At 35.4% G+C, this 20,560-nt stretch overlaps 1 protein-coding gene across 6 annotated transcripts in view; it reads right to left on the bottom strand.

The window, feature by feature from the left end:
• CFAP97 (cilia and flagella associated protein 97) overlaps nt 1-20,560 on the bottom strand; it is a 44,334-nt gene that overhangs the window by 13,689 nt on the left and 10,085 nt on the right. For 4 of the 6 annotated variants that reach the window (XM_019667225.1, XM_019667221.1, XM_019667220.1 and 1 more), the window contains exons 2-3: nt 15,396-16,450; nt 2,779-3,044 (exon numbers count right to left, since the gene is read on the bottom strand). In XM_019667225.1, the coding sequence (XP_019522770.1) occupies nt 2,779-3,044; nt 15,396-16,434 (1,305 nt within the window). In that variant the 5' untranslated portion in view covers nt 16,435-16,450. Of the gene's footprint in view, nt 1-2,778; nt 3,045-15,395; nt 16,455-19,134; nt 19,229-20,560 lie in introns of those variants that run through there. The other 2 variants (XM_019667226.1, XM_019667223.1) reach the window with 2 other exon arrangements.

A 20,560-nucleotide genomic window follows, 5' to 3' on the forward strand; every position in this document is an offset into this window, starting at 1 on the left:
TGGGAGGGCAGTGGATGGGGGGTGGGGGGTTGTTACTTTGTGAGGGTGAAAAGGGTAACTATTGCATTGTTCTGTACACCTGAAACTAACAATCAATAAAAATTAAAAAAAAAAAAATGTAGTATTTGGGATTTAGTCAGTTAAATAAAATACTGTATCAGAATAATTTCACCTGTTTCTTTTGATCTTTTTAATGTTACTAAAAATTTTTAAATTATACATGTGGCTCACGTTTCTACTGTTCTTGAGTATAACAAGTAAGATCTTACTATCAAATGGAGAAAAACATTGGTCACATATACAAATTACTAAGTATAGAAGGTAAAAAGAATAAAACAGTGATAATTTCCCACTGTTTATTGAAATAGCTGAAATGTACAACTGATTTGGGGGATAATAAAAGCTGTATACAGAAGCTGTTAACAGTTTTCACCCTATTCGTATATAGACATGAATGCTTTCAACTTTTCAAAAGTAAACCAATGCTCCTCAAACAGATAAACATAAAACTACCATATGACCCAGCAATTCTCCTCTCAGATATACACCCACAGGAACCTAAAGCAGGGACTTGAGTAGACAGTTGTATGTCAGTGTTCACTAGCATTATTCTCAATAGCCAAAATGTGGAACCAACCCAGTGTCCATCAACAGATGAATGGATAATCAAAATGTGGCACATACATATAACAGAATATTATTCAGCCATAAAAAGGAGTACAATTCTCATATAGGCTATAACATGGATAAACCCTGAAAACATTATACTAAGTGAAAGAAGCCACACACAAAAAGAAAAATACTGTATTATTCCACTTAAAGACAAAAAGTAGATGAGAGGTTACCTAGGGATAAGGGGAAGGGGTGATAGAGAGTAACTGTTTAACAGGTGTGGAGTTTCTGTTTGGGGTAATGAAAAAAGTGTTGAAAATAGATAGTAGTGAGGTTGCACAATATTGTGAATGTAATTAATGCCATTGAATTGAACACTTAAAAACAGTTAAAATAGCAAATTTTGTTATATATATTTTACTACAACTTTAAACAACTAATAATGTAATATACCACAATCCACTGAATTGTACACTTTAAATGGGTATGGTATGTGACTTATATATCAAAAAAGCTGTTAAAAACATCACCCCAAAGCTAGGTAACCCGAACATGATTCTGCCACTTGCTAGTTGTTTGGCCCTGAGGAAGTCCCTGTGTCCCATTCAGTGTCATAATTATGACAATAATTATGTCATAAGGTTGCTATAAGGATTAAATGACCTAAAATTTGGAAAATAGTGTATATTGTGTAACTGCTCAGTGAATAAATAAAATAGGCTCCAGAGCCATGTGGGAGGGTGAAAACAAATAAACCAAAAAGGTAAACCCAAATGTTCATGACACAGTGATTTCAAATTTTTATAAATCATGAATGAATCTTAAAATTGCTACAGTGATGTGCAGAAAGCTATCGCATATCTCACTACCCACCAACCTCATTTCAACTTGCTTTGTTGCTATCTACTCATTTGCCACATGCAGGGTAACCCTCCTGAAGGATTTATGGCTTTACTGTTTTTTGTAAATACACGGCCCAGCTCCCCAACTCTTGGTGTTAGTGATGGTAATAAAGAAATTTATAAGAGTTGTTACAATTTCAGGTAAGCACACAGATACATAGGACTATACTGGTGATAAAACATGACGGTGAATTTTGGAAACGATTTTAGTTATTGTAATAAAAGCTATATCAATTATTTTAGCTCTGAATTTATGTGTTCATTAAGGATCTAATTTTAGTTTAAGACACTACCTGGGTTTAGAATCTTGGTTCAAGCATTTACTAGCTCGGTGTCCTTGGGCTAATTATTTAACTCCTGTAGGTCTGTTATTTCATCTGTAAGGTGTGGATAAAAATGGCACCTACTTGAAATAATTGTCAGAATTTAATAAGCTACTATTTGGAAGGCACTAAGAACAATGCCTTTCATTCATTAAGAGCTCAGTATCAGCAATTATGATGAACTGAATTTTATAAAGAAAAACATATGCCATGTACAATAGTTTTTAATGGGAAGATTTTCAACAATCCCCATTTATATATTCCTTAGAACATCAAAGTGTAACTATGGTTTTTAACAATCAATGTCATTCATACATTCAAGCAGTAGACCACCAAATCTGACCTCTTTGAGAACGTATTTATCCTTTAAAATAAATAATATATATATTATTTTGGTTTTCAAGGATACAATAAAGTGAAATAGATTTAGCTAGTGACTGAATACCTCATAGAAGATATATGTATCTGACACTTGGATACCCTTTCCTGTACTATTGTAGTGATATAACCGGTCTAGTTAAAGAAATAATGACGCTTTCAGCATTTTCACTTAATGGTCCTTTAAAAATATAGTTTGCTGGATTAAAAAAAGCACATAGTGGGCCTCTTGAGATCCTTCTTTTGCTCGGCCTGCTCCAAACTCTTTGGAGTGTACTTCCTCTTCTAATAATGGCCCTTGAGCTTATTATTCTCTACTGCTCGGGCCGCTTCTATTTCTTTGAAATGCACTCTCTTCTGATTAAGCGTTCTTTCACAAAAAAAAAAAAAAAAGCACCCAGTGTACCTTGAGGCTCATAATTAATTATGTATTTCATGACAAACATACCTACTTTTATATAATTAAGCTTGAAAATTGGCCTGTATTTGGGTTTCTGGTAAGTTGCACTTAAAATCAGTGCAAATGTATTTTCTTTGATGACTAAAAACTTTCAGTTACTTACCAAATTTTCTCTTTCAATCCTTTGTTGTTCCCTCTGTCTGTTGAGAGCACTGTGATATAACTTAGGAGGATGACCAAGTGATCTAGGAATCGTACTTTGGCTTCCTGGTTTTTCAGCCTGTCTCGACAGTTCTTTCAAAAGCCTCTGATTTTCCCGATCAATCTGCCTCACCTCCTCTCTTGTGAAAGAGTAGTTTCTCCTCGGTGCCGCTGAAGGCTGATCTACGTGATGTTTCTGTGGTCCCTTTTTATCTAATTCCAGAAAAGCTACAGAAATGAACAAAAAAAGGAAAAATGGCTAAAGAAAGTAGCACAGCAACATGATGGTACATGCTTTAATTCTTAAAAATGGAAACTGATTAATACATGAAAAGGTATGTATGAAATAATGCTAATGATATCCAGACTACAATTATGTAGAAAGAAACCCAGGGGCAGCTTAGAGGTTTATGCTCATTGGATTCTTTGGGAATAAAAGCTGTCCACAATACAATGAAAATATTTTAGTAAGAAATATACATGGTACTGGTTCTAAGGCAGGTATAACTTATGGAAAATGTCTTTGTCATATTAATTTTATGTTTCCCTAAGGCAGCTTAATTGCTGGGGAGGTTAGAAACCTCTGGTTGAGTGTACCAATACAATACTAAATTTAGACAGTTTTTTTGTTAGTTGAAAGGAATACCTGAAAAAATAAAACTTCCTCAGCAATGACTGATGGAAACAATGGCTAGAAAATAGCAAAACCCCAGAATATTCTGAAACTTACAACTTAATCTGAAAATACTTTACTACAAAAGATTTATGGTCTTAATACTGGCATTAAAACAAATATTTCTGCTGTAAAAGTCAAACATTTTATTCCTGACTAAACATAAGCCAAAATGAATACATTAAGTAAAAGGACTTTTTAACCAAGAAAAATATTTTGTATACTATTATTAAATAAAAATGTTGTCAATATGCTTAATTCTTAAATTTCCATTATAAAAATTTTCAGTAAGTCGCAATTATTACTACACATTTGTTAGAAGTTTCTAAAATATTAAGCTTGCTGAATGTTTCGGCTTGTCTGTACTAAAAATGAATGTATTATATCAGATGAACATATTGGCACTTTGTTTTTTCAGTATTTTTAAAGTAAACATTATTTGTTTTTACTTGAGTACCTTTATGTTAAGCAAGTACCTTTTATTTGCTTAACAGTTTTTACTGTTAAAAGCACAGTGCTATAAGGGGAAAAAGTATTTTTAACCCCCATTTAAAAAATGTGAGTGGTGAAGAAAACTTAAAACATTTGAACAAAGTCATAAAAACTGTGAGTTTACCCACCTATGTTTAACTGAAGACAATCAAAGATTACAGAGATTTAAAAAATTTATTAACAGTGGCTTAATAGAAAAAAATGAAGAAATTAATGGCTGATGATTTGTTGAAAACCATACCAAGTTAATTATAAAACCTGAATGAGAACACATTTAGAAAGATACAGATGTGCTTTACATAATTATCTTGATTCTAAGAAACGCACATTTTATAGAATTTAAGAAGGTTTCTAGATTAATTTAGCCTTGTATGAAAGCCTTTAAAATGAAATTCTAAAGGGAGTTAAAAGTAAGCTATTTTCCTAATGGCATTTAAAAAAATTTTTTAAAGTAAAATAAGGCCCCCCCAAAAAAAAGTAAAATAAGGCAAAAATAAATAAATTAAAGAAGTTCAATCTAATTCATTTTTAAACATAGCATTCTAACTCTGATGGAAAAGTATATATGGGATGTTTATATACTAATACCAGATATTACTATTACATTCTTCTTAAGTGGCTATATGCTTTAGTATGAGGCAACATCAAATATATGATCCATTTTTTTCCAATTAAGATCTAAACTTTTTTTTTAACTTTCAGGGATATAAACATTTATATATATATATGTACATATTTAAACTCATATTTAAGAAATATTGCTTTTCCTTAATTTTCTTCAATGAAACAATTTTGTTCCAATTCTTTATAGTGTCCACATCACTAGAGCTTCTTGAGTCATCTAACACCGATTGCTAGTAGTATCTGAGCTTTACTTTCACCTGGGCTAAGATACAGACAGCATCTTAACATTTTATGTGTAATGCTACCACTGAAAATTTTATCCCAAACCATATTAAGACCTTATTCATAAAATATTAGTCCTTTTAAAAAACAATCCATCCTGTAGGCATATTCATGGTTCACTCCCGTCACTCCCCCAAAAAACCAATGGTATTTGCTTTTTGAAGATATTTAAAGGGTTTTTAAAAAAAAAAATCCAACACTTATAAACTGAAAGATCACAATTCAAGGAATAATTATTTACTAAATTGCTTTGTCTTCTTTATGAACAACTTGTCAGATGAGAAATTCTGTGACATTCTTCCAGTTCTCTTCCTTTGAATCTGGGCAGGTTTGTGACTGCGTGGACCAATATGACATAAGCCAAAGTGTGTCTTTCAAGGCTAGGCAAAAAAGGAGATGCAGCCCCCACTTCTCCACCTCGCTCTCCAGAATACTTGCCCCTGGGGCCCTGAGCCACCCTGGGTGTCTGACTGCCTTGACTGGCAGGCTGTGAGCAAATCAAACCACATAAAGGGGCCATGAGCAGGCTCTATGACCCTAGTCTGTCATCCTAGGCTGCTGCTTTTACACATCTAAGTTTTGTGACTTGTTATCAGAGCAGCAGTAACTAATACATGGCATTAACTCTAGACCAGGTGACAAGTAGAGCTGGAAGAGCCTAGAGGAGAGTGCTGGTAAAGAGGATGATATGGCAGAATTTTAGGAACGCTATTAGCTGTGGTGACTAGGTGCCTATTGCCACTGGTGGATTTGGCTAAGCAGATCTCTGCGCAGAAGGTTGAAAGTATCAGTGGTTTATTTTATCCACAATAATAAGACAGGATAGAGAGATGGACTAAAAAAAAGAAGCGGTCAGTTTTCAAGCAAAATTTAGAGAGAATATAAAAGAGCCAGGACTTATGGGGTTCAGAAATGTAACTACTTCTCCTTCCTAGGCTCTCTCAGCAGAAGAGTCTCAAAGTACTCAAGAAGCTACACTAAGTGAGGAACACATCTGAGGAGCTTCAACTGCACTGGGACCTGTTTTAGACCTTGGATCTCGAGGTTGGGGAATCTTTGGAAAGGGGAAATGCATTTTTGCGTTTGGGAAGAATATAAATTATTATGTGGACAGAGGATGGTCTGAAGGTTTCAAAACATGTACATAAGTTATCTGACAGAGTTATCTGACAGAGGAGCTCCAATGAAAAGGGAGGGTCTATGACACTCCTCTTAAATCTGGGAAGGTTTATAACTGTTTAAATCAATAAATATGGAAGAAATGAAGCTATGTGAAGAAATGAAGCTATGTGGCTTGTAAGGCTAGGTCACAAAAGCTGATGTGGTTTCTACCTTGTTTCCTGGAACACTGTGCTTGGAGCCCTGAGCCACCAAGTATGAAGTCCAACTTCCCTGAAGAAGCCAGGCCACATGAGAGGTCACATGTGGACCCTCTGCTCAGCAGTCCTGGTTTTCAAGTCATCCCTAACCTGACACCTGACGTGTGAGTTAAACCATCTCTGAGATGATTCCAGTCTTCTGCCCTTTGAGTCTCTCCAAATCCTAAGCATTAGGGTAACTTGTTATGTTGAAATAGCAACCGGTATTTCATCACTTTAAAAAATGTGTGATAGATAAAATACCTGTGGACCAAGTGCAGTCCATAAACAGGCAGTTAATTTTTTGGGGGGAGAAGGGGTCTAATTGTTCTATCAATCTTCTATAGTGATTATGGCTTTGTCAATTTCATTAATCTAGTTCTGTTTTACTTTTATCATACATTTCAAATCAATGGCTGTTAAATATTTTTGGTGTACTTGGTCAGTTTATTAATGTAAAACACTCTTGTTTGTCTCAGTTAGTGCTTTTCACATCTTGAATTCTGTTTTGTTTACTGAGGATTAATACTTCTGTTTTCTCCTTGTTAATACCTATCTGACATATTTTTCAAGCCTTCATTTTTTTTTTTTTTTAAAGATTTTTATTGGGAAATCGGGGGAAGGGGAACAGACAAGTTGCTGTCCTTTTGTTCTTCAGTCTAGTTGTGGAGGACGTTGCTTCACTGGCCCAAGTTGGCACCATCATTGCGCTCTTCCCTGGCGAGGCAGATCAGTCACCGGCTTCTGGACAGCCGCTCACACTGGCTGCTGGCTACACACGGTAGCCCAGCTCCAGGTTGAGCTGTTGTTTAGCATTTTATCTGTAGAGGGCAGTGTCACTGGCCCTCATATGTGAGATCCAAACCAGGGCCCTCTGGTGTCCCAAGCCAGCTCTTAACCATCACGTCACTCGGCCGGCCCTCAAGCCTTCATTTTTATTCTTCCTAGATTATTTAAAATATGCTTTTAGGTTGGATTTGATTTAAAGTTTGTAACCCCCTCTGATAATATCTCCTGATAAGTTAAAAACCATCCACTTAACATTGTTTGATCTCTTTTCCTACAATCTTACTTAAAAAAACAACAACACCAAAACTAACTTTTATTTCTTTTCCCATTTTTCCCACTTTTGGAAGATTATGATAATTTTTTTATTTCTGTAATAGACTACAAATCATATATTCTAATTTGATTCTTTTAGAATAGAAGTTCTTAAACTTTTTGGTCTTAGAACCCTTTTACACATCTAAAGATTATTGAGGACCCTAAAGAATGCTTATGTGGGGTACACCAATATTTACCATGTTAGAAATAAAAGGGAAAAAAGTTAAAGGTATTTCTTAATTCATCTGAAAATAACAAACCAATATGTTAACATCACATTTTAAAAAAAACAGGGCCGGTCGAGTGGCACGTTGGTTAAGAGTTGGCTTGGGACCCCAGAGGGCCCAGGTTCGGATCCCACATATGAGGGCCAGTGACATTGCCCTGTAAAGCTAAGATGCTGAACAACTGCTCAACCTAGAGTTGGGCTGCCATGAGTCACCAGCAACGGCGTAGGCTGCAGCCCCTGTGGCAGTGGGTTGCCATGGGCTACCGTGTGTAGCCAGCAGCCACCGTGAGTGGCCGTCCAGAAGCCGGCGACTGAATCTGCCTCCCCAGGGAAGAGCGCCATGATGGTGCCAACTTGAGCCAGTGAAGCAACGTCCTCCACAACTAGACTGATGAACAAAAGGACAGCAACTTGTCTGTTCCCCTTCCCCAATTCCCCAACGCTGTTCCCCTTTCCCCAATTCCCCAATAAAAATCTTTAAAAAAAAAAACCCAAAAAACTAAAAACAAAAAAATTAGAAGAGTGGCAGAATTTAACATTTTTGCAAATCTTTTAATGACTGCCTTAATAGAAGGCAATTGGATTCTCATATCTGCTTCTGCAATCACTGTTGTACTGTCATTGTCATGTAGTCCCTGGAAAACTCCACTGTATACACATGGCACAAGAGAGGAAAAAGCAAATTATGTCTTAGTTTTATTAGTGAAAATAGTTTTACCTTTGCAGATTCTCTCTATAATCATTGAGCTTCATTTTTAACTCTGTTTCAAGTATTATGTTCTTCCTCTCTGAATCTGGTGCCTCTCTTTTGAGTTTAGCTTTTCTCAAATGTTTGGTAATACCTGGAAGTGTTTTGAGGCTATCTGAGATTTCCTGCTCACCTACCTGAATGAATCCTGTTTGCTGCAGCCTGCAAGTAAAGGGATAAAACATGCTGCCAGAGAGGATGTGCTAGTAGCTAATCTCGGTACAGTAGCCCCCCACCCCGACTTCCCAAATCCATGGTTTCAGTTACCAATGGTCAACTGTGATCTGAAAATATTAAATGGAAAATTCCAGAAATAGAAAATGTTTTATATTGCGTGCAATTCTGAATAGTGTGATATCTCACACTGTGCCACCTGGGTTGTGAATTATCCCTTTGTCCAGCATATCCACGCTGTATGCACTACCCACTTTTTAGTCACTTAGTAGCCATATGGTTATCAGATTAACCATGGCAGTATCATGGTGCTTGCCTTCAAGTAATCTTTATTTTACTTGATAACGGCCCCAAATCTATTTGCATAACTTTCATTACAGTATATTGTTATAAGTGTTCTATCATTATTTATTGTTGTTAATCCCTTACTGTGCATAATTTATAAATTGAACTTTATCATAGGTGTGTATGCATAGGAAAAAACACAGTATATATATATATATATATATATATATATATATATACACATATATATATATATATATATATACATATATACATATATATATATATATATATATATAACCATATATATAACCATATATATATATATATATATGAAGCCATATATATATATATATATATATATATATATATAACCATATATATAACCATATATATATATATATGGTTCAGTACAATCTGTGCTTTCAGGCATTCACTTGGGAATCTTAGAAAAAATCCCTGAGGATAAGAGGGGACTTCTATATAGGCACCCTCTTCCTTATGGAGAATAACAGGGTCCATATCTTCCTTCCCCTTGAATAAGGCACTTCGCTTTATTCCCTCCTATGTTGGTGTTAGTTTAGCAATAAGTTTAGTCAGTTTATCTGCCCATCAATGCTTCCTTAATTCCCATTTCGTTCTCTTATATTAGTTTTTCTTCTCAGGATACATCCTCTAATGATATAGCTAATTATTTCATACAGAACCCATGCAGTAAAATTTGAAGTGGAGCATTTCGAAACTGTCTCTATTTTGCCCTCCAGATTCTTCCTAAACTGACCTAACTTTACCTATACGGAGTATGAAACATACTTTCAAATCTAGTCATGTCAACTTCTTCACTGCTCTCCAAATATGAGAGATGCACACCACAACCCAATGCCTGAACTTCTGTTTACTACTCCATTTTTTAATGCTATCTCTACCTATTTAGCAATTTACTGCTCAAGGTAAAAGAACTAATTCCAACCATACCCTCTGAACATTTACATAGCAAAGGCAGGATTGTGGTAAGTCTCCCAAATCAGCCACCTGACTGAGCTAAGAGGCCAAATATTCAGAAATTCTAATAAATTGTCACCGTCTACTTTCAAGTCAGATGTCTAATAATGCTATTCTACACTGATGTTCCCCTCTTCTAATATTTCTCACAGAACCCCAGAATTCTGAATTTAGAATGGGCCTTAGCAACCTATATCAACACCTCACACTACAAATGAAGAAACTGGGGCACAGAATAGTTACTGTTTGTCTATGGTCATGTGACTAGTACCCAAAAGCCAAAAAATTTGATGACACTTGCAGAATTTTCTTCACCTTGCTACTTAAGTATCCAAATTCAACACTGTCATTATTTTAGGGCCTGTAATTGGTATACCTGATTTTACATATTCTTTTATGAACCTGATTCATAGGCTTATTCTTTCATAGTTCAAACTTACAAATGCATTAATAAAATTGTTAATAAAAGTTACTTTATTTAAACCAATAAATAACATTAGCACTATTAGTTATACAGGCATCCCTCACTATCTGAACTCTTGCCCAATGTCTGTTTGCTGTAGTGGCTTGCAAAATTTTTTTTACTCAAACCAAACTTCACTATCTGAATCAAATAACTGTTTTAATGTATCTTGGTACTTAAATTCATGAAAATATTTAAATTGAGAGGATGGAGAGTATGCTGAGTTCCTACCTCAGCTGTCTTGATGGGATCACCTCTTGTGCTCATATTAAAATGTGCTGGGCACTATCACTGTCATCTTCCTAATATTAAAATGAAGTTATCTTCCAAGAAAGTAGAAAAGGCTATGAAGACATCAGGTAAGACAAAGAGGCCTAGAAAAACCCATACAGTAGTTGAAAGTCATAAAGCGTAATGAGAAATGAGCGCAGAAAGGCATAGCCATGCACACAACTCCATCTCACCATGTCCATGGTTCAGTTATATGCAGGAAAAAAAAGAAAACTTATGAAAATCTTCTTGGATCTGAAAATCTTCACTGGGTAAACTGAGCATGAATAATTTTGAAAAACTGAAGAAATACCTTAGGTAATAAGCTGATAGCCATAAATAGCGTTTGAAATACAATATTACACAGAATTTTTGGTGGGTGGTTATGTTATGGACTCCAATAACAGATGTACCAACTGGCAAAAGCCACTTTTGCTCCTGTGCCTTTAAAAGCCCTGAGCACCACTTACTAGCAGATCACTGAGCTGAGGGCTCCCTACGGTGAAGCAGTAGGAATGAAGCGTTCCTTCTACATTTTAGCCGTTTTCCTGTTGAAACAGTATTTCAGTGCTTCAATTATATTTGGATAAACTGTTCAAGGATTTTAGGTGTGACTGTTATTTTTCCCATTTCAAGCTTAAAAATATATAGGCTCTCCATATCCAATTAAGTTTCAGAAATGGATTAGATAAGAATAGTGACAGATACCTGTATTTGTTTTCCATGGAACCAGATCATTTTTTTGTGTATTTTGGTACTCAGATTGTGGTCCTTGTATCAGCAGCATTGGTATCACCAGCAGGCTGGCGAGAAATGTTGCTCCTTGGGTTCTGCTCCAGATTTACTGAACTAGAATCTGTACTTTAAGAGGATCCCCAAGTGACCTGTATGCATATTAAAGTTGAGAAGCTCTGGCCTAGTGAATAAAGTTGGTTGCTCAATTAGCATACATTCCTACTTTCCTCCTTACTTAACAGATCCCTAATTATATTATTATTATTATTATTATTTAAATATAGAATCTATCTCTTTTCCATGAAGTCATGTCCTTCAGAGGAAGCTGACCACCTCTCCTGATTCCCATCCCTAACTCCAGGGTGAGTCTCAGCAGCTAGGGATAATCCCATTCCCCTTGCCAATGACTATTTTAGGAATGGGAGTGTAACCCAGCTCTGGCCAATGAGACATAAGTGTAAGTCAGTTGAGAGTGCTTCTTTAAAAAGTTTCTACCATTCCAAGAGAGGCAGAGGAAGAGACAGTTTCCCTTTCTCTGGACACTGTCATGTCTGGATGTGAATACTAAAAATTGCTGCAGATATCTCCTAGCAGCCTAAGAGTGAAGCCAATACCAGGGCTGAAGGAACACAGTGGTAGTCGCTGGGCCCCTAAGGACACCTTTGAGCCAATGAATCAGTCAACAGTCAACTCTTGTCCATCTCTGGACTTCCTGTTATGTGAGAAACGTTGTTTCATTAGGAATTTCTGTTTCTTGGATCCAAAATCATCCTAACCAATACAAATAGACAGTCACTGATGTCTCTGAACAAAAAGCTCAGGTGTCACAGACTATTTTCCATTAGATGGTTTTTTAAAGCCTGACAATTCCAAGAGTCAAGTGTTTTCTTCCTAAATAAGGTTTTTATTAACTGTGTCCTCTCACTCTCATTTGGAGAATAGAGTGGTGCTTATAATTTATGGAATCAAATAGTACATATTAAAAAAAAAATGGAAGAGTGGGCCCTTAAAATGAAAATCACAAACAACTTAGTCAAATAAGACCATATTTTAAAAAGGAAATAAAACCTTAAGTCACATTATACATTGTTACAATATCTTCTGTAATGCTATTTCTTTCCAATATCCATATTCTTACTTTTTAACCTAATTTCATAAGAAAATTTTATAAGATACATTATAATGCCAAATGTTAGGCTGCTACTTTTAAATCATATAAATATTAGTATTACCTCATCAGGTGGATTTTTATGGCTTAATTTCAACCACCTTCCAATTTTTGCATTAAAAATATGATTTCAAAAAACAATCCTGTCACTTCAAGGAAAACAATTGACAGTATTTATGGGCAATAATAAAACCTGAACATGTTAGCAAAATTAGAATTTTTGGTAAACTTGAGTTTGACAGCTTCCCAAGAGCTGTCTAATCAGATTGGTAGTGATAGCAACAACTATGATTTCTGTACAGTGTATTCTGAAATATGTCAACATCTGTAAGCTCAGAGAACCAGTATTTTCCAAGTAACCTATCCATCATATTACAAAATCTTTCAAAATGTAACAGATCAATATATTTTAATATAATAGACTACAACTTAATATTAGTTTCAAATTTCCCATTGCAACTAACATTTAGGAAAACTACAACCTGTGGAATATTGGTGTGGTAGCAAAGACTATCTAAAATTAACTGAAAATGCTTCTTTATTTTCCAATCATGTTATCTATGTGAGGCCAGATTTTCTTCATGTACTTCAATCAAAACAATATATCACACTAGTTGTTGATGCAGAAGCTGATATGAGAATCCAATGATCTTCTACTGCCAGGCATTGGCAATTAGCAAAAATCACTAATTTTTTGGAAATATAGTTATGCTTCATAAAACATGTTACTTATGTTAATATATAATGGATTTATTACTACTATTCTTTAATAAATATTTTTTAAATTTCTGATTTAATTTTCTAATATGGTAAACAGAAATCTAAAAGAGATGAAGATAGATGCAGTTTTCAACTTGATTAACCATCAATCTGATGAATCATACAAACGACCATACAGACTGGAAAGTGGCCATAAGAATTTTTTTAATGTGGAAATTGTAAAACTGGACGGCTTGATGAAAAATTAGAGATTTTCCCTAGAGAAGAATATTAAATATATTAAAGGTTATAATACAAAAGGAGGCACAGACTTACTCTATGTATTTCATGGGTAATTGCTACAAAATCAAATTTCAGTGAAACTTGAAATACATTTCCTAACCATTACAGTGTGCAACAACAGAAGCTTCTTCTGTTTCTTTAGTTGACAAATATTGTCTAGTATATGCCAACACTTGCTAGATTTAGGGATTCTAGTAAGGAATAAGAGTCTGCCCTCATGTTGCTTACACTCCAGTGGGAGATAAGCAAATCTACACTAATTCCAGGGTCCAATAAGCAGTCTGATGGAAGGAAACAAACTTGTGACAGAGAGGCAGGGGTCGAGGGTATGAAGCTACTATAGACAGAATGTTAAGAAAAAGTCTCTCAGAGGAGGTGATAAATAAGCTGAGGCCTGAGAAAAAGGAACAGCTTACGCAAAGGAAAAGGACGACAGCAAGTGCAAATGCCCCCATACAAGTAAGTGCAAAGTGCTCGGAGAACAGTGAGGAAGCAGTGCAACTGGAGCAAAGTACAGGAGATTTGTAAAAAGGAGATGTACATCCATATGAGGTAGAGCAATGTTCTCATCAATCGTAACAGCAGACTAGACCAATTGCATCAGTATTCATGTTTTAATAGTTTGTTTTATAATTTGTTTTAACAGTTCTCCAGATGACACTAATGCACTGCCTGGATGATAATCACTGACATTGAGTCTGTTAGGCTATGAGATGGAATTTGGATTTTATTCTTAATATAAGAGTAAGCCCACTGAAGAGTTAATAAAGAAACTAGTAAGACTGGTATACTTTTTAAAAGATCAGTCTGGTTGTTAGCAGAAGCAGCAGAGGGGCAAGAATATAAAAACAAGCCTCAGTCCTGAAAATTTTAAAAGACTGAATGAGCATTTATCAGGAAAGATATACTGAGTGGAGGCTTCGCCACTAGGTGGTGATGGCCAATGTGGAGAGTCCCATTTTTGTGACACACTATACAGTCAATAGATATAATCAGAGCAAAGGAAAAAGAAAATCTACAGAAGAGGGAATAGTCACAAGTATAAACTGCTCCAAAACACCCTTTATCAGTCTATGAGTTATTTGACTAAATAAGGGATTTATTTATGCTTACATTGCCACCATACATAAATTATGAAGCTAAAGATTTATTCTTTCAAATAACATTTCAAACAAAAACAGAAAATCCTATTTACAAAAATGTTATCTTCCACTGACTTAAAACCTAACCTGCGAGTCCAGTATTTTTACCGTTTATATTACTAAGTAAAAAGGAAAGTTTTGAGCTGCTTTTATTTTACCTGGAATATACTGTTCCTTTCAAACTAAATATGAATAACAATAAATTGATATAGAAATACAGCAATAACATTTACTCTAGTTTAAAAATATTTATATTTTAAAGCAACTGAAACTTGAATGATGCTATTTCATCAACTAGTAATTATTTTCAAGTAATGTTCTCTAGACTTTAACTTAAAATCTGAATAGTATCCTATAGTTTACCCTGAGTTCTTTCATTTGCCAGTATTCTTGCCCCTTTTCCTGGTATGAAAGACAATAGATCAGTTTATTTTAATCTCGATGCTGTTACGTTTCTTAAGGAAGAAAGTAAAATATACCTAACACTAATGTCTCTTATCAAACGTGGGAAAATCTGGCTCCGCTTCTCTCATTTGTTACCCATTTGGTCCCTTCTAGGAATTTTGAATTTGTATAGCACGAAAAAAAAAATTAGTGTGAAGTAGTTTCTAGTATTAGTTGATTAGCTTTGCAATAATATCAGTGATGATATTCCTGATATTTTTTATGGTAAAATGGAATATTGGTAAAGTTATGATAATATCAATTATCCCAAATAAAACATTTCTACTAGAAAAATTAATGCAAATTCATATCATTTAATATTTAAGCTCAACATACTCTTAATATTTAAATTCAATACCATTTTTAAAAAAAGAAGAAAATTACCTTTCAAAAGATGATTCAGGTCCATTGTGTCATGTAAGGCCTTTTGTTTATATCTGTGGTCTAAAGCGGAATCTAACACTGCTGATTTCGAGGTAACATTGGACCCAAGTTTTTCTTTCCCTTTTTTGGGCGATTTCAAGGATTTTGAATTATTTTTTAAATCTTCAACACTTCCACACACTTCTTGACTCACGTTTTCTTGCCTTTTAACTTTTACTTTTTCATTGTTTGATGCGCTCAGTTCAAAAGACTGAACAGGGCTGATGTCTGGAGTTGATAAAGGAGTGACATCTGTCACAGTATCTTCAGATTCCTCAGTGTAGTCACAGACTTTTGGTTTAGTACTCGAAGACTGTGTTCCTGCTGATTTTATTCCTTGTTTATATTTCTGTTTTGGTGACAAGTGGGTGACACCAGAGAGGTGTTTCTTTAATGACGGAGATGAATCAGATGTACAGATATCAGACTCTGGATCTGAACAATCTGTACCTGAACTTGAAGATGAGGAGGACAAAGAAGAAGAGGAACTACTTTTGGGATACTTTTTGCTTATGCCTTTTTTAAAGTTATTAGATGGTTTAGCTGACTTGGACCTGACATGTTTTTTCCCATCATCACTGCTTTCCTCTCCATCTGTATAGTAATAATCATCTTCGCCTTCTTTTACAATTTTGGAAACTGTAGTTGGAATGTTCAAGTGTATTTTATGTCCTGTTGTAACAGGACACATTTTTTTTGATCTTGAAGAAGTAGTCAATGTTAAAGAATTCCTGGTTTGTGTACTATTATTTTCTACAGGGTGTTCTTCTGGAGGAATTTTCTCTTTTCTTTCATTTCCTTTCTCAGTAAGATCCTTTTCTTTTCTATGCATTCCAAATTTCAAGTTTACATTTTCCGTATCTTTGTCTATTCTCTCTTCATGGTCACCATTATGCCTGTCAAAAACTGAGTTACTTTCACTTTTCTTTGCTTCTTCAAAGTCACTGTCAAAGAAAGAATGGTCTACTTCACCTTCTGATATATCTCCAAACCGATCCATGATGGCAAAAATATATCTGAAAAGGAGGAAAATGTAACCATCAGACTAAAGAGTAATTTCAAAATTGTTTTCATTTTTATGTAGTAATTCATCATTTTTCCAAACCAAGAAGTTAGGTTAATATATGAACCCCCCAAAATCACCAAAAAAAAAAAAAACCCAGTGAAATGACAGGAGCAATATCAAGTATCAATAATTTGAAAAATAGGTCCAATAATTCAGTTCACAAGAAAATAATAGATCAAAGCAGTCATATCACATACCCTAAGGAAAATCTGCCTTACATAAATTAGGTGCAGTTAGAGTTTAAAATAATAAAGGATGGAGTTAAAACCTCATTCAATCAGCTAAGCCAGCCCGAACACATTATTTAAGTGGATGTAGTTCAATGAAGATTGACAAACTTCCCCATTTCAGTACTTGTCTTTGCCCTATTCTGCTCCTTCACTGCAGTTATTGAAGCAGCAGCAGAAAGGCGATACCTATTAAAAGTAAAAGTTGCCTCTATCCCTTCTTATAGGGGAAGAAAAACTTAAAAGCATACACATAGGCTGTACAGGTAGCTCGGAGTCAAACCTCTAAATGTTTAATCACAAACTGTGACATAACCACATATGGAAGATGACAAGGGAAGAGTATATACATATGTATTATTGTATTAAAGAGAGTCTGGTATAAGAGATATTTCATAGTAAATTGTCTAAAATGGAAAAATAAAAGCATATTATTTAGATACATGGAGTTAAATATTAGAATAAATGGATAAAAATATTCAAAGTAGTTGCCTCTAGCATGGTGCAAAAACCACTGTTTGGGTTATAGGCCTTAGATTACTAGTTGAATTGTAATTTACATATATATATATATATATATATATGGTGCTCTGATTAAAAAATTATATTGGGGGGGTCAGCTGAGTGGTCCAGTTGGTTAAGAATTGGCTTGGGAGTGTGAGCTCTGACCAGCAGGGCTGTCAGTTCGGTTCCCACATGGGCCAGTGATGCTGCGCCCTCTACAGCTAAGATGGTGAACAACAGCTTGACCTGGCGCTGGGCTGCCGTGAGTGGCCAGCGACAGCATAGGCTGCAATGGGGCTGCAGTGGGCTGCTGTGAGTGGCCGGCAGCCAGCATGAGCGGCTGGCAGCCGGTGAAGCTGCAGTGAGCTGCTGTCCATTGGCTGGCGAGCGACTGCCTGAGCTGGGAAGAGTGCAGTGATCATAATACCAACATGGGCCAGTGAAGTGGCGTCCTCCACAACTAGACTGAAGAACAAAAGGGAAGCAACGTGTCTGTTCCCCTCCCCCAATTCCCCAATAAAATCTTTAAAAAAAAAATTAAAATTGATTTAAAAATATTTTAATACTTTATACAGTTGGAATTAAATTAGAAACATCATTATGAAGTCAAGGCCTTTAAAAAATATTTTTCTTTCTCTTATTGGTCTTAGTAGCAGCGCCACAATTCCTATTACTAATAATCTCGCATTCAGAATTTAATCTCTAATACTATTCTAAATAAATAAATAAATAAATTTTAAAAATCAGGAACTTGGAAGGCAGCTGATTCCATTTCTGGAGGCAAAAGACAAACAACAACAGAAACCCAAAACAAAACCAAAAAAACAAACAAAAATACTCAAGAAGGGCCTGGAATATCTTATTGTTGCCAGAAAGCACAATATTCTAATATGCCTGGGGGAGTGGTAATAAAACAAAGAATCCAGTTCAAAGGGGCTTGCACTTTCCAAGACGAACAATTTAGCACTGAAAAACAAAAACACAAAATACACATAAAAATTAAAAAGTAATTCTTTGGAAAATCATCAGTTCATAATGATATTCAGAAAGGGCAAACAGTATGAGTTATGTTAAAAAAAAGGAATACATAAATTTCCATAATAACACATAGCTAACAATCCAATTATGGCTCACTATATTCATATGATTAATTCCATTATATCCAATCAAGCAATAAAGATTAAATCAGCCATGACAATCTGCAGCCTTTAGTTAAGTGACTCTGCAATTTATAAAAACAAGTATAGACATGATTTTAAAATCAACCAAACTTATACTATTAATACTAATACAATAAATTAATAGGTTAAAGTATATGTGGTAATACATTTTATCATCATTGGATAATTTGTCTGCCTTTAAGTTTTTTAAAAATTTAAGAGATTCTGATGTATTAAACTTATAAAATTTTAAGTTTGTAATGCACTTTTAAATGCTTAAGGGAATCTGATTAAATCTTTAAGTTTAGAATGATTAGGTTTATAAACAACATCTAAGTGTTTGGGAAGATTTCCTTCATTCAGTCTTCTGTAAGTATGCCTTGTCAGGTGTTAGAGGTATTTAAGAAAATCAAATATAGTAAAATCATAATTGTGCTGTTAAGCACATTTTCAAATGGTGTACCATATTCAGGGATATTTAAACTAAGTGAAAATTAAAGTACAAGTGAATTTTAAAATTCTAACACATCATTGGATATAAACTGAAACAAGATGTGTTAAGTAAATCTTAAAGATTTAAGAAAAATTAGATAAAACTTATACCTAATAAATATTAAAATACAAGAAATATTATTTCCCCTAACAGATTAATGCCCTAAATCAGAGATTCCCACCCACCCCTCCTTGGGTTCGATTAATTTGCTAGAACAGTTCACAGAATTCAAGAATAGCCATTTACTCACTAGATTATCTCGATTTCTTACAAAGGATATTGAGGAACACCAATCAACAGCCAGATGAAGAGATACGTAGGGCAAGGTCCCAAATAAAGGAGCTTCTGTCATTGTGGAGCTTGAGGTTGGCACAGTGGCACATGGAAGCACTCTGAAAAAGAATATCCTCCAGGGTTTTTATGGAGGCTTCCTTCCATAGTCATGACTGACTAAATCATTGGCCACTGGCAATTCAATCTCAGCTCCTCTCCCTTCCCAGAGGGTGAAGGCGGGACTAAAAGTTCCAAACCTCTAACTTGTTGGTTCTCCTGGCAACCAGTCCTCAACCTTGGGTGGGGTCCAAAAGTCACCTCATTAACATAACAAAAACACCAGAATCACTCTATGCTTAGGAAATTCCAAGAGTTTGGGGAGGTGTTAGCCAGAAAACCTGGACCAAATATCTTATAAATTACAATATCACACAGCCCCACTCACAGGTTTAAATATTGTTTCTGACAGCTTTCTCACCACAATTGTAGAGTTGAGTAGTTATAACAGAGACCTTATGGCCCACAAAACCTAAAATATTTACCAAATGACCCTTTACTGAAGAAGTTTATGAACCCCTGATTTAGGTGATATATCAACATGAAAAATGCAGTTATCCATTGTTATCCATACTGGAATAGTAATTCAATTTATACATTTAAACAAAACCTAGGGGTGGGGGGAAAGGCAAAAATTAAGAGTTGGCCTGTTAGAAGAAAAATCCACAATCCCACTGCATTTTTAATATTTCCATCACTGTTATCATAAGTGTCCATGCAATAAAGCAAATAAGTGATGACTGGGAGTCTGCACAGTGAAAAAGAATGAACTAAGTCAGACACATCCAGGCTTAAACTTGGTTCTGGCAATCCCTGGTTGTGTGTGCCTAGGTACATATACAAGGATGTTCACCACAGCACTGTTACAGCAATGAATTAGAAAAAAACTCAATGTCTTGTAAGAGAAAGATGGATAACCAAATGTTGTATATGATATACCATGTACCAGTCAAAAAGGATAAGTTAAGATCTACAAAAATGTTTACTCAGGGCTGGCAGAGTGGCGCATTGGTTAGGAGTTGGTTTGGGACGCCAGCTCTGAGCAGCAGGGCCCAGGTCTGGATCCCACATGAGGGTCAGTGACACTGCGCCCTCTACAGCTAAGATGGTGAACAACAGCTTGACCTGGAGCTGGGCTGCTGTGGGTGCAGCCACGGCGTATGCTGCAGTGGGGCTGGCGTGAACTTTTGTGAGCTGCCGTGAGCCGCTGTGAGCGGCCGTCCAATGGCCGGTGAGCGACTGCCTCACTGGGGAAGAGCACAATGATAATACCAACATGGGCCAGTGAAGCGATGTCCTCCACAACTAGACTGAAGAACAAAAGGACAGCAACTTGTCTGTTCCCC

The sequence above is a fragment of the Hipposideros armiger genome, unplaced genomic scaffold (genome assembly GCF_001890085.2).
Source record: "Hipposideros armiger isolate ML-2016 unplaced genomic scaffold, ASM189008v1 scaffold_488, whole genome shotgun sequence".
Classification (NCBI taxonomy): Eukaryota; Metazoa; Chordata; class Mammalia; order Chiroptera; family Hipposideridae; genus Hipposideros; species Hipposideros armiger.